Source organism: Nematostella vectensis, chromosome 10 (genome assembly GCF_932526225.1).
Source record: "Nematostella vectensis chromosome 10, jaNemVect1.1, whole genome shotgun sequence".
Taxonomy (NCBI): Eukaryota; Metazoa; Cnidaria; class Anthozoa; order Actiniaria; family Edwardsiidae; genus Nematostella; species Nematostella vectensis.
In genome coordinates this window covers 12,464,693-12,478,991 of record NC_064043.1, presented here as the reverse complement: position 1 = coordinate 12,478,991, position 14,299 = coordinate 12,464,693, and the positions used below count along the sequence as shown (strand labels likewise).

At 44.0% G+C, this 14,299-nt stretch overlaps 1 protein-coding gene across 2 annotated transcripts; it reads left to right on the top strand.

Annotated features, from left to right (window-relative positions):
• The first annotated feature begins 4,057 nt into the window (after positions 1-4,057).
• LOC125573258 lies at positions 4,058-13,343 on the top strand. Of its 2 annotated transcripts, none has more exons than XM_048733684.1 (13): positions 4,058-4,188; positions 4,371-4,831; positions 4,923-5,116; positions 5,238-5,932; positions 6,288-6,413; positions 6,692-6,859; positions 8,074-8,366; positions 8,575-8,768; positions 9,743-10,419; positions 10,684-10,824; positions 11,225-11,392; positions 11,669-11,961; positions 12,834-13,343. In XM_048733684.1, the coding sequence occupies exons 1-13, from the start codon at positions 4,093-4,095 to the stop codon at positions 13,033-13,035; spliced, it is 3,708 nt and encodes a 1,235-aa protein (XP_048589641.1). In that variant the 5' UTR covers positions 4,058-4,092; the 3' UTR covers positions 13,036-13,343. The 2 variants fall into 2 exon arrangements, with proteins under 2 accessions (XP_048589641.1, XP_048589640.1); XM_048733683.1 differs by having other exon boundaries at positions 6,288-6,428.
• Positions 13,344-14,299: the final 956 nt, after the last annotated feature.

The following is a 14,299-nucleotide window of genomic DNA, read 5'->3' as shown; positions in this document are numbered from 1 at the left end:
CTTAGATGGTTGGAGGATTGTCGAAACGGTATCTTTTATAACTATAGGGCACTTGGTTGAAAAAATCATTAAAATTTCTTTGACTTTAGTGTGCTGAAAACGACTTCGAGGAAAGGGGTTGGACAATTGATGAGATGTTTTCGAACGATGCACACCTCAGCCCTTACATGAGATTCGGATGTTTGTCGCCACGCCTGTACTACCAACAGCTCGCTTTGACCTACATGAAGGTAAATATCTTGAGGTTAAGAAATTGTGCATATTGAAATGTTTAAAAGGCCCGATGTAGTTGTTCTTCTCAATGACGATGTCTGCTGCAGCCCCCTGAAAGCCACCAATTATCAAGGGTAGTTTCTAATAAAACTTTTATGAGCCTAATTTACACCCTTCTGTGTTGTTTTTGTTCTTGTAGGAGAAGAAATCTATCCCGCCAGCAACATTGTTCACTGGACTCGTTCGACGAGAACTTTTCTTGCATGTAGCAAGCCACAACGCCGACCTCGACAAAATGGTGGATAATCCCTTGAGCGTGCAATTTCCTTGGGAAGAGAACAAAGAGGGTCTTGAACGGTGGAAAAAGGGCAAAACGGGCTTCCCGTGGATTGATGCAATAATGCGACAGTTGCGAGAGGAAGGCTGGATCCATCATTTGGCTCGGCAAGCAGTTGGCTGTTTCCTGACTCGAGGCTGCTTGTGGGTCAGTTGGGAAGAAGGAATTAAAGCGTTTGATGAGCTTCAGCTAGATGCAGAATGGAGCTTAAACGCGAGCAACTGGTTGTGGCTGTCGTGTAGTTCGTTTGTGCATGGTGCTGTACCTTGGTACTGCCCGGTAGAAGTTGGCAAAAAAGTCGACCCGACCGGAGATTATATCAAGTAAGAACATATAGAATAATTCAATGTCGGTTGAGACTCGATCATCATGAGAATATATTGAGTTGACTATCGATCATTAATGCTTTTGCAGGCGGTATGTCCCCGAAGTCCGTGGTCTTCCGTCTGAGTATGTTTGCGAGCCTTGGAATGCCCCGTTATCAGTCCAGAAAGCATGCAGATGTGTAGTCGGAGAGGATTATCCGAGTCCAATAGTAGACCACATGGAACAGCGAATGATTTGCGTGCAAAGAATGCAGCAGCTGTCTATTGATCTTGGCGCAAAAGGTGAGCTTGTTACCAGCTAAACGTTCTCAAATCTGGTATACCCCACATGCTGCCAACGAACTTTTAACCTTGTAGGTTACACATACTGTATTAGTGACTAATTTATTTGCTAATGTTGTAGTTCCGGATAATGGTTGCACAAGTGTACATTGGTTCAGAAAAGATCTTCGACTTCACGACAATCCATCTCTTCTGGCTTCGTTGGACAATTGCAGCACCTTCTTCCCAATTTACGTTTTAGACATGGAGTCTGCTCGGGCCAGCAAGATCAGCGCCAACCGCTGGAACTTCTTGTGTGAATGTTTAGAAGCGCTGGACCGTCAACTCCGTGTTCTGGGATCCCGGCTGTTTGTTATACGAGGACGCGCCATGGATGTACTCCCTCGCCTGTTCCATGAATGGTCTGTAAACCGATTGACATTTGAAAGAGAGAGTGAACCAGCTGGTCGTCAGCGGGATGCTGTGATCCAAATGCTTGCTGAAAAGGCGAACGTGCAAGTGCTGCAGAACAATGCTCGCCTTCTGTATGACACTGATGAGGTGTTGGAGACAAACGATGGCAAGTTGCCGATGACTTTCGACGAAATGGCCAAGACTGCAGAACAGCTGGGACCTCCATGTCCACCTTGCCAGACGGTGGATAAGACAGTGTTTGGTGCGTGCTTAACACCTGTCGGACCGGACCATGCTGACAAGTATGGCGTGCCTCTTCTATCCGAGTTCGGAATGAAAGAGTTAAAGGAAGCCACCGCCAAGAAATACTGGACTGGAGGAGAGCCCGAAGCTTTGCGAAGACTGAGCGCTGCTTTGAAAAAGGTAATTTTGGTTCGTTTACTTAGATGGTTTGAGGATTGTCTAAACGGTATCTTTTATAACTATAGGGCACTTGGTTGAAAAAATAATTAAAATTTCTTTGACTTTAGTGTGCTGAAAACGACTTCAAGGAAAGGGGTTGGACAATTGATGAGATGTTTTCGAACGATGCACACCTCAGCCCTTACATGAGATTCGGATGTTTGTCGCCACGCCTGTACTACCAACAGCTCGCTTTGACCTACATGAAGGTAAATATCTTGAGGTTAAGAAATTGTGCATATTGAAATGTTTAAAAGGCCCGATGTAGTTGTTCTTCTCAATGACGATGTCTGCTGCAGCCCCCTGAAAGCCAACAATTATCAAGGGTAGTTTCTAATAAAACTTTTATGAGCCTAATTTACACCCTTCTGTGTTGTTTTTGTTCTTGTAGGAGAAGAAATCTATCCCGCCAGCAACATTGTTCACTGGACTCGTTCGACGAGAACTCTTCTTGCATGTAGCAAGCCACAACGCCGACCTCGACAAAATGGTGGATAATCCCTTGAGCGTGCAATTTCCTTGGGAAGAGAACAAAGACGGTCTTGAACGGTGGAAAAAGGGCAAAACGGGCTTTCCGTGGATTGATGCAATAATGCGACAGTTGCGAGAGGAAGGCTGGATCCATCATTTGGCTCGGCAAGCAGTTGGCTGTTTCCTGACTCGAGGCTGCTTGTGGGTCAGTTGGGAAGAAGGATTCAAAGCGTTTGATGAGCTTCAGCTAGATGCAGAATGGAGCTTAAACGCGAGCAACTGGTTGTGGCTGTCGTGTAGTTCGTATGTGCATGGTGCTGTACCTTGGTACTGCCCGGTAGAAGTTGGCAAAAAAGTCGACCCGACCGGAGATTATATCAAGTAAGAACATATAGAATAATTCAATGTCGGTTGAGACTCGATCATCATGAAAAAATATTGAGTTGACTATCGATCATTAATGCTTTTGCAGGCGGTATGTCCCCGAAGTCCGTGGTCTTCCGTCTGAGTATGTTTGCGAGCCTTGGAATGCCCCGTTATCAGTCCAGAAAGCATGCAGATGTGTAGTCGGAGAGGATTATCCGAGTCCAATAGTAGACCACATGGAACAGCGAATGATTTGCGTGCAAAGAATGCAGCAGCTGTCTATTGATCTTGGCGCAAAAGGTGAGCGTGTTACTAGCTAAAAGCTCTCAAATCTGGTATACACCACATGCTGCCAACGAACTTTTAACCTTGTAGGTTACACATACTGTATTAGTGACTAATTTATTTGCTAATGTTGTAGTTCCGGATAATGGTTGCACAAGTGTACATTGGTTCCGAAAAGATCTTCGACTTCACGACAATCCATCTCTTCTGGCTTCGTTGGACAATTGCAGCACCTTCTTCCCAATTTACGTTTTAGACATGGAGTCTGCTCGGGCCAGCAAGATCAGCGCCAACCGCTGGAACTTCTTGTGTGAATGCTTAGAAGCGCTGGACCGTCAACTCCGTGTTCTGGGATCCCGGCTGTTTGTTATACGAGGACGCGCCATGGATGTACTACCTCGCCTGTTTCGTGAATGGTCTGTAAACCGATTGACATTTGAAAGAGAGAGTGAACCAGCTGGTCGTCAGCGGGATGCTGTGATCCAAATGCTTGCTGAAAAGGCGAACGTGCAAGTGCTGCAGCACAATGCTCACCTTCTGTATGACACTGATGAGGTGTTGGAGACAAACGATGGCAAGTTGCCGATGACTTTCGACGAAATGGCCAAGACTGCAGAACAGCTGGGACCTCCATGTCCACCTTGCCAGACGGTGGATAAGACAGTGTTTGGTGCGTGCTTAACACCTGTCAGACCGGACCATGCTGACAAGTATGGCGTGCCTCTGCTATCCGAGTTCGGAATAAAAGAGTTAAAGGAAGCCACCGCCAAGAAATACTGGACTGGAGGAGAGCCCGAAGCTTTGCGAAGACTGAGCGCTTCTTTGAAAAAGGTAAGTTTTGGTTCGTTTACTTAGAAGGTTTGAGGATTGTCTACTTGGTTGAAAAAATAATTAAAATTTCTTTGACTTTAGTGTGCTGAAAACGACTTCGAGGAAAGGGGTTGGACAATTGATGAGATGTTCTCGAACGATGCACACCTCAGCCCGTACATGAGATTCGGATGTTTGTCGCCACGCCTGTACTACCAACAGCTCGCTTTGACCTACATGAAGGTAAATATCTTGAGGTTAAGAAATTGTGCATATTGAAATGTTTAAAAGGCCCGATGTAGTTGTTCTTCTCGATGACGATGTCTGCTGCAGCCCCCTGAAAGCCAACAATTATCAAGGGTAGTTTCTAATAAAACTTTTATGAGCCTAATTTACACCCTTCTGTGTTGTTTTTGTTCTTGTAGGAGAAGAAATCTATCCCGCCAGCAACATTGTTCACTGGACTCGTTCGACGAGAACTCTTCTTGCATGTAGCAAGCCACAACGCCGACCTCGACAAAATGGTGGATAATCCCTTGAGCGTGCAATTTCCTTGGGAAGAGAACAAAGACGGTCTTGAACGGTGGAAAAAGGGCAAAACGGGCTTTCCGTGGATTGATGCAATAATGCGACAGTTGCGAGAGGAAGGCTGGATCCATCATTTGGCTCGGCAAGCAGTTGGCTGTTTCCTGACTCGAGGCTGCTTGTGGGTCAGTTGGGAAGAAGGATTCAAAGCGTTTGATGAGCTTCAGCTAGATGCAGAATGGAGCTTGAACGCGAGCAACTGGTTGTGGCTGTCGTGTAGTTCGTATGTGCATGGTGCTGTACCTTGGTACTGTCCAGTAGAGGTTGGCAAAAAAGTCGACCCGACCGGAGATTATATCAAGTAAGAGCATATAGAATAAATCAATGTCGGTTGAGACTCGATCATCATGAGAATATATGGAGTTGACTATCGATCATTAATGCTTTTGCAGGCGGTATGTCCCCGAAGTCCGTGGTCTTCCGTCTGAGTATGTTTGCGAGCCTTGGAATGCCCCGTTATCAGTCCAGAAAGCATGCAGATGTGTAGTCGGAGAGGATTATCCGAGTCCAATAGTAGACCACATGGAACAGCGAATGATTTGCGTGCAAAGAATGCAGCAGCTGTCTATTGATCTTGGCGCAAAAGGTGAGCGTGTTACCAGCTAAAAGTTCTCAAATCTGGTGTACCCCACATGCTGCCAGCGAACTTTTAACCTCGTAGTTGACACATACTGTATGAGTGACTAATCTATGTGCTAATGTTGTAGTTCCGGATAAAGGTTGCACAAGTGTACATTGGTTCCGAAAAGATCTTCGACTTCACGACAATCCATCTCTTCTGGCTTCGTTGGACAATTGCAGCACCTTCTTCCCAATTTACGTTTTAGACATGGAGTCTGCTCGGGCCAGCAAGATCAGCGCCAACCGCTGGAACTTCTTGTGTGAATGCTTAGAAGCGCTGGACCGTCAACTCCGTGTTCTGGGATCCCGGCTGTTTGTTATACGAGGACGCGCCATTGATGTACTCCCTCGTCTGTTCCATGAATGGTCTGTAAACCGATTGACATTTGAAAGAGAGAGTGAACCAGCTGGTCGTCAGCGGGATACTGTGATCCAAATGCTTGCTGAAAAGGCGAACGTGCAATTGCTGCAGCACAATGCTCACCTTCTGTATGACACTGATGAGGTGTTGGAGACAAACGATGGCAAATTGCCGATGACGTTCGACGAAATGGCCAAGACTGCAGAACAGCTGGGACCTCCATGTCCACCTTGTCAGACGGTGGACAAGACAGTGTTTGGTGCGTGCATAACACCTGTCGGACTGGACCATGCTGAAAAGTACGGCGTGCCTCAGCTATCTGATTTCGGAGGCAAGGAGCTCGGTCGTGCTACTGCTAAGTTGTTCTGGAAAGGAGGGGAACTAGAGGCTATGCGAAGGCTCAATTTGGCCTTACAGAAGGTATGTCTTTTGATGTGAACGAGTTGCAGTCATGTTTATTAGACTCTTTTTTTATGGTTTTTGTTGATGAAGGTAAAGTTTGGAATCATGTTCCCAGAAGTGCATTTTCTGTTGTTTACAGTCTGTACGATTTCGTTTTCTTTGCGCAACACACGTGGCTTCGTTACAATGTGGCTATTTGACTTGACAGTCGAAATGAGAAATAATCTTTTAAATTTTGGATAAGGCAAATCATTCATCTTTTAGTTTGCTAACCCATGCTCAAATTATGGGAACCTTCATTCAAATTCTGTTTAATCAGATATCATTAGTGGATGTTTGATAAATACATTGTGTATTTATTTATTTATTTTAGATTGAAGCAGACAAATTTGACCAGCAGTCTGTTACAATCGAGGACCTGGAGCCTAGCGACATGCACTTGAGTCCATATTTCCGCTATGGTTGCTTATCTCCTCGTTTCTACTATCACCGCCTTAGGGTGCGTTTTATGAAGGTATGTCAGGGTGCGTGGTTATATAATACGTCACCTCCCCTGTTTTGACGCCGTTTCGTTTTAGCAAAATACCTAGTTTTTTCATTTCCATTTGAAAACAGTCTGAAAATGCCACGCGCGCTACCGTGGGCACCAAACGTTTACCAATAAGCATACGAGAACCACCCTTTTGATTGACACAAATGTCGTAACTCAAATAAAGTGGCCACAGTAGCACGCGTCGCAGTTTATTGGATAACGACAGATTATTGTTTATTTTTCAGACGAAAGGCTTCGAGCCTTCTACCGATGTGTTCAAAGCCCTTCTTGTACGTGAGCTGTTCTTGCACATCGGTTCCAGTAATCCAGACTTGCACCGGATGCTAGGCAACCCTGTCAGCATGATGTTCCCATGGGAAGATGATCGTACAGTGCTGTTTAGATGGAAACAGGTAAAATAAAATGGCTCTAATAAGTTGGCTCATTAAAGGGGTCAGGGGGTCGTTTCTCAAAAGTCCCGATAAACCTTGAAACCCGGAAAGTCACCCGGTGAGCCCCCGATAAACTTTACGGGTGTTTCTCAAAACGCAAGTTATTGTCGGGCCCGGAAAGAGTCCCGGTAACTCGCCCGGTAACTTACGGGAGCTCAAGAGCTCCCGTTAACTTACCGGGAATTGCTTTTAATGCGATAAATGATACCCAAAACGATGTTTTTTCTTAATATTTTCAGCTGAATTTATAGATCAACTATTTATCTAGAATTGGCCAAGTTGAACTATCCAATTTGGTGCTTTTTCCGATAAAATCTCGCCATTTTCAAGTTGTGTCGAGTTGTAGTGAATTTTCATCACTTGAGGAAACCATATCACTGCCCGGAAAGAAGTGGGCCAATCACGGCTAAAATCATTTTATGGGATTCCCTACCAGCCAATCAGGTTTCTTTTCTGTCAAATTATTTAACATTTAGCTGTCACCGAGCGCCTAAAAAAATATAAACGACTTTGCGAAGGTATTGGAAGTTTGCTACAAAATTAGACTTTATCTACTTGTTCTTTGTCTTTTTTTTTTTTCGAAAAGTGCCGATGCCACAGCAGTGTTTGGGGTACCAGTTTTCTACAGACATCGACAAATCTACGATGTTTATTGATATTCAATAACTACTTAGCCAATCTATTCATTAACTCTGAAAATTATAATTTGCTTATCAGGATCCCGTAAACAACCGGGACGCTACATACCGCTAGCTTTGAGAAACGCTCTTCCTCGCCCGGAAAAGTATCCCGAAAACTCTCCCGGTACCCTAACGGGCCCGGATATTACCGGGAGTTTTGAGAAACGACCCCCAGATCACATACCCATAATGCACTGCAAGTATTAACCAGGCTATCAACAGTCAAAATATTTGTCATAAGGGGTGGGGGTGATAAAAAAAACTATGTAATAGACAGTGTGTTAGGTATGAATTTCTTTGTTAGAAGATCCTTGTTCTAAGTTTGAAGCTTTTATAAGTAAATCCATTGAACTCGCTAGCACAGCGGATAGTATTTATTTTTCCCTGTTTAGACTGTATCGTTTTATAGTTAAAAAAGACTTTATTGTTGTTTGAATTTTCTGACGAAACCTGTTACATAGTGTTTCTGTGCGATGTTTTTGTCTAACCTCACAGGGTACTACCGGCTTTCCGTGGATTGATGCGATCATGCGGCAACTACACGCCCAAGGCTGGATCCATCATCTGGCTCGGCAAGCAGTTGGCTGTTTCCTGACTCGTGGCTGCTTGTGGGTCAGTTGGGAAGAAGGATTCAAAGCGTTTGATGAGCTTCAACTAGATGCAGAATGGAGCTTAAACGCGGGCAACTGGTTGTGGCTGTCGTGTAGTTCGTATGTGCATGGTGTCGTACCTTGGTACTGTCCAGTAGAAGTCGGAAAGAAATTGGATCCAACTGGAAAATATATCCGGTAGGCCTTAAATTTCAGTCGCAATCGGTGAACAAGCAACGGTTTTCTGTATAGAATGCGTATGTTTTACTATGGCCCAGAGACGAATACTGGGCATTTTTACCGAAAACAGGAACTTTTTCTTAAACGCCTCTGAAACAGTAACATCACGAGTCTTGCCCTAACAAAGTGAAAGCTTTCTAAGTTTCTTTGACATTTCATATTGCAGGAAGTACGTACCCGAAGTCCGTCGCCTTCCACTCGCCTTCATATACGAACCATGGAAAGCCCCCTTAGATGTACAGATCAAAGCTCGGTGCGTTGTGGGGGACGATTACCCAGAACCTGTGTGTGACCATCTACTGCAGCGCCGAGTCTGCGTGGAAAGGCTTCATGCGCTTACCATGTCGCTCCCGCCAAAGAGTAAGTGGATTGATTGGTTGAGAGCCTGTTCGATTTTGATTTGTGTAAATAGTGGAATCCCGCTTTACTGTCGAATCCGTTGTATCGCGACGCCGCATTTTCAAAACATCGATTTGTTTTTGTCTTTTGGGATTTTCTGTTCCGCCAGTCAAATTATTCTAAGCCAGATTCTTGCCATCTCTCGCCTAGTGCAGTTGCCTGGCATTCTGTCGCGACACTGTCTGGTTTTCGTCAGAGGATAGCCAGGGAAGGGCACAAAGCGAGATTCTGATTGGCTCAGAATGGTTTTACTGAAGGAAGAGAAAACCAAAACAAATCGTGTTTTGAAAACGCGGGTCGCGATACAACGGATTCGACAGTAAGGACACTCTAAAAGGAAATTTTTTGTTTTCCTCCATTTGACCCAAAATATGGTAATAGTGTCCCTGGAAAGTCCCTCTAGTTTTATATGTCAACGTTTATGTACAACATACAGTGCTTCTATCATCTGGGAAGCTTGGTGAGGCCACATTTGTAAAGTGGTGCCACGTTTGTACTAACAGACATGTACACTACTCAGATAGAGTTTAAAATGTGGCACGACCGACATGACGGAAAACATGACATGGCGCTTCAAATAAGCCTTTTTCACATCTAATAAGGCGGAAAATTTATTTACGTACTTAGTGATGAATAGCAAGCAAAATATCAAATGCGACCTTTTTATAATTGATGCGAGTTTTTGTGTCTTTGAAATTTGAGCTTTTCGCCTCTTGAGCCCATACAAAGCGCAAGGATGACCAAAGAAAAAATTTCTAAAAGAGCCAAAATCTAGGTATGTGCATTTCGGCCTCACGTTATTTGTGTTTTGAAAATCATTTCACAATACAAGGAACTGATGGCCATTTTAAGTAAGTGTGTCTTCTTTATCTATCACAAAGGTTTTTAGTGCTAAAATCTGCTTCATTTGATAAAGTGTTTTGTTGCTATTTCAGCTCACAATACTATGCATTGGTTCAGGAAAGATCTTCGCTTGCACGACAACCCGTCGTTGCTCAAAGCCCTTTCAGGAAGCCAGTCGTTTTATGGAGTCTATTTCTTGGATCCTGATATACTTGCACCTTCTTCAAAGGTCTCCCCTAGGACTCTAGATTTCCTGCTCCAGTGTTTGCGTGATCTAGACGACAGGCTTCGTGGATATGGCTCCCGCCTCTTCGTCATTCGCGAGTGCGCTTTGTCAGTGTTGCCAGGTCTGCTGAAGAAGTGGGACATCACAAGGATGTCATTCGAGGCCGACCAAGATCCGCACGCCGTCACACGTGATGTGGTTGCTAAGCAGATTGCCGCAGGTCTCGGTGTCGAGGTCATCTCTGAAGTCTCGCATACTATCTTCGACACTGTGGATATCAGAGAGGCAAGTGGGGGACTGATGCCACAAGATTTTCCAAGCTTCCAGCGTGCTGTGTCTTCTCTTGAAGTACGCACTCCAGTGAAGGAGGTCGACGGTAGCTTGATTAGGCAGTGCGTGACGTGCGTCGCTGAGGATCATGATATCAGATACGGAGTGGCCTTTGGGTCGAGCCTGGGACCCAAGCTTAAGAAAGCTGGACGAGTTCATTGGAAAGGAGGCGAGACAGAGGGGCTAAAGAGGCTAGAATTGGTGTTGACAAAGGTTTGTTATATCACATTTTGGGGAAATTCAAAATTAAGTCGCTTACCATTAAAAACAATGAAGAACTTTAGCACAAAGTAGGATCCCCTTGCTTTACTCTGTTATTGTCGACTTAAAATTAGCTAGACCGAAAACGTTGAATTGTGACCAGAGGTCCCTGGTCCAGTATACTAGCTTTTGCGCTACATTGAATTCTAAATTCCCAACTGTTCAATCCCTCCTTTCTTTGAATTATAAATTTTTGCTAACCTGTTTTTTTTTTAGATGCGGCAGAAAAAGTTTATCAAGCCCCCACTTAGCGCGGACACGCTATTGGCTTCTGATCGTGCTCTGAGTCCGTACATGCGCTTTGGCTGCCTTTCGCCGTGCTACATACTCGATCGTCTTACCACAGAGTACCAACGGGTAATCTAGCCTACCCCTGCTACATACATTTGGCTATTTTAACAGAACGTTCTCCACCTTGCAGCTTACCTGCTTGCCAGTTTTCTTGTTTTCTTTTGATCGTTTTTCTTATTTTCTTTCTCGAAACGCAAACGTGTTTGCTTGATTGTTCGTTTGATTGCTTTCTTCACATTAGGCATAGAAAGCGGCATAGTCTTGCCTTTTGTGTAGGAAACCAAAGAATAACCAAGGCGCGAACCACCTAGCCCAACTTACTTCGGAACCGGGAATCGAACCGGGGAACCAGTGGAGAGAAACAGAGGCATCCAAAGCCAGGCTCTGCTCACTTCACTACCTAGGTTCATACTAGTTCGAACGCAACCTGTGGTTGTTTGACTGAACGTTGGCTTCTCTTTTATAGACGATGGGCAGCAAGCCACCGGAAACTCTGTACACAAATCTGCTGTGGCGCGAGTTCTTTTTCGCAACAGCAAGCACCAATCCAGACCACCACCGCATGATGGGAAATCCACTTGCTCTACAGATCCCTTGGGAACAACACCCGGAAGCTCTTTCGTTGTGGAAGCAGGTGTGACGATAAAGCTATTCCATGTCTGAGGAAGGTTTTGGGAGGGTGAGATGAGGTGATATAAGGTCGGGTGAGGTGAGGTGAGAGGCGGTACGGAGAGCTAAGGCGACAAGAATTGACTTAAGTAGAGGGCATCTGAGGTGAGGTAAGGTAGATTAAGATTTAATGTGAGGAGGGGTGAAAGTGAAATGAAGTTTCGACTCAAAGTTATGCAAAATATATCGACCAGCAAGTAAGGCATTTGAGAATTACCTTTTTATCTCCCTTTTTTCCTAGGGCAAAACGGGCTTCCCGTGGATTGATGCAATAATGCGACAGTTGCGAGAGGAAGGCTGGATCCATCATTTGGCTCGGCAAGCAGTTGGCTGTTTCCTGACTCGTGGCTGCTTGTGGGTCAGTTGGGAGGAAGGATTCAAAGCGTTTGATGAGCTTCAGCTAGATGCAGAATGGAGCCTAAACGCGGGCAACTGGTTGTGGCTGTCGTGTAGTTCGTATGTGCATGGTGCCGTACCTTGGTACTGTCCGGTAGAAGTTGGCAAACAGGTGGACCCGACGGGAGATTACATCAGGTACATCCTTTGTTTTGTTGTTGTTGTTGTTGTTGTTGTTGTTGTTGTTGTTGTTGTTGTTTTTAGTCTAAGAGTATTTTTTTCTGGTTTTACAATAGGTACCAAGTTCAAATTTTCTCCGCACCCCGGGTTCATATGATGGTTTTGACGAAATCTAACACACACCCAGACAAATTTACTGGGTAAAAACTTCAGATACGCTTCCATCACAAAAGTGGCTTTGCAGCCGGCTTGACTTTTGTTCAATCCTTCGCAAAAATATATATATTCCTTATTAGTAATGATACAGGCTTGGCGTCTTTGGGACACACGCATATTGCTTTTGATTGTCCAAAAATGTGTTTACAGCTTAAACATCGATATCTTTTTCAGGGATTGCCGAGTAGTAATATGTGGCTTAGGAGGGATAACCGTTATGCGACCTTAGTTGCGATGCTGACTCGAAAATTGTGCTGGGACAGACAGAAAGTTACATGAAATTTATACTTGAAATGAATCTGTCTCGCTAGTGTCACGCATCAACTCGAATCCTGCAAATGACATTTTTGGCAATGAAATGGAGGTAATTACAGGTGATGTAGAGGTGTTTTGGGGCTTCTCTGCGAAAATAAAGCCACCAAAGGTTAATTTTAGTTGCTCTCTGTTGATCTACTGGGTATCCTGTGTGAATGTTACTCGTCATAAACCAGTTTTTTACTCGCGTTATCCAGGGTTAGTAAATCGGGGGAATACTTGGCTTTCGGGAACAGTGAGTTATCCGTAGGTTTGCTAACCTACGATTAGCAAATTTTAACCCGGGACTAGGCGCTAATCTAGGGTTAAGTTAATCAGTCTTTCAAGAACCGGCCCCTGACTGTTTGCTGTTTTTATAGGACTTTCGTACCCGAACTAAGACGCCTTCCCACCAAGTTCCTTCACGAACCGTGGAAAGCTCCGTCCTCCGTGCAGAGAGAAGCAGGGTGTATCGTGGGCGAGGACTACCCACAGCCTATGGTGAACCACTTGGAGAGGCGTGTTGTTTGTGTTCAGAAGATGCAGAACTTCACCCAAACGCTAGCCCTTCTGAACGGATAAATGCATAGACATTTGTAGTCACCCAGAAACCTAGTATAAGGAAGCTCAATAGCATAAAAGTCGGTAAAAACTCGCACAAAGTAAAGCGATTTTGATCGTCTGTCAAAGAAATTGCAAGATTTTAGGGCGGAAATCCAACGGCAAGAAATAATGTTTCACGCGCGGGAGTAGGCGGGCAAAGATTTGATTTAGATGGATATAATAAGAGCATTATATGTTATACCAGAAGCGATTGCGTAATTTATTTATAAATGTAGTATAAAAGACTTATATTTACAAATGTATTAAAGAAGTACTCCAAAAGATAATTTTGTGTCGATGTCAATATTCGTGCTGTGCTGTCTTGAGCTTCGCTTCGTCATACGGTTGGAGCGAGACCGCCACAGCTTGTGGCCATGTGTTGCGGGCCATAAATAAGGACAAGTATCGGACTAGAGTCTTCAAGACGTGGGTCCCCCCTGGAGGCCAAAAAGTTGGTCATCGTCATTAGGAATCTTTAATCCCCCCTCGGCCAATCCTGTGAATGCACCTGTCCAGCCTGCGGGAGCTCAATACAACCGTGAATCAGAGATACCAAACTTGAATACATTGTTGGCTGTTTCTCGGCATCTTTTCGAACTTGAATCTGTCTACCAATACCCGATACCGAATACCCAATGGAAAAATGCTGTACATCAACAAGAATTAATAATTTCATAATTGAGTATATTCTCATATACACTAAAATTCACTAAAATGCTCCAAAAATGTGAACGGCCCAGCCTCAACTGAAAATTAGAAATTCTTATAAAAAAATGAGTGCACATTGTTGGCGGTTTCTCAGCCTCTTTTTGAAATTGAATCTGTCTACCAACAATACCCAATGGACAAATGTTGTACTTGATACAAGAATCAGGACATTTTTATTAGTGAAAATGGGTTTTTAGTATTTTTAGTTGTTTATTTTCAACTTTGAGTTGTTCTAAATGTTTGGATTCCGGATTCCTTTTGTTCCGATTCCAGGATTCCATGTATTTTTTCAATAACAACGTCCAGCCTGAGATTTCCAGAACATGCTAAAAACATGCCAAGGCTCGGATTGCAGTAAAATATTGTTTTGCTAGTCTGATACGAATCGAATTGTGTTCATTAATAGCCTTAAATAATATTGATCTTTTTGGTAATTCTTTTACTTATAATTCATTGACTATTATATTTTTATGTGCGCTTCAATGTAAGAACATCGTCAAGAACATTTAAGCCTAAAAATGTTCCAAAAATAAGA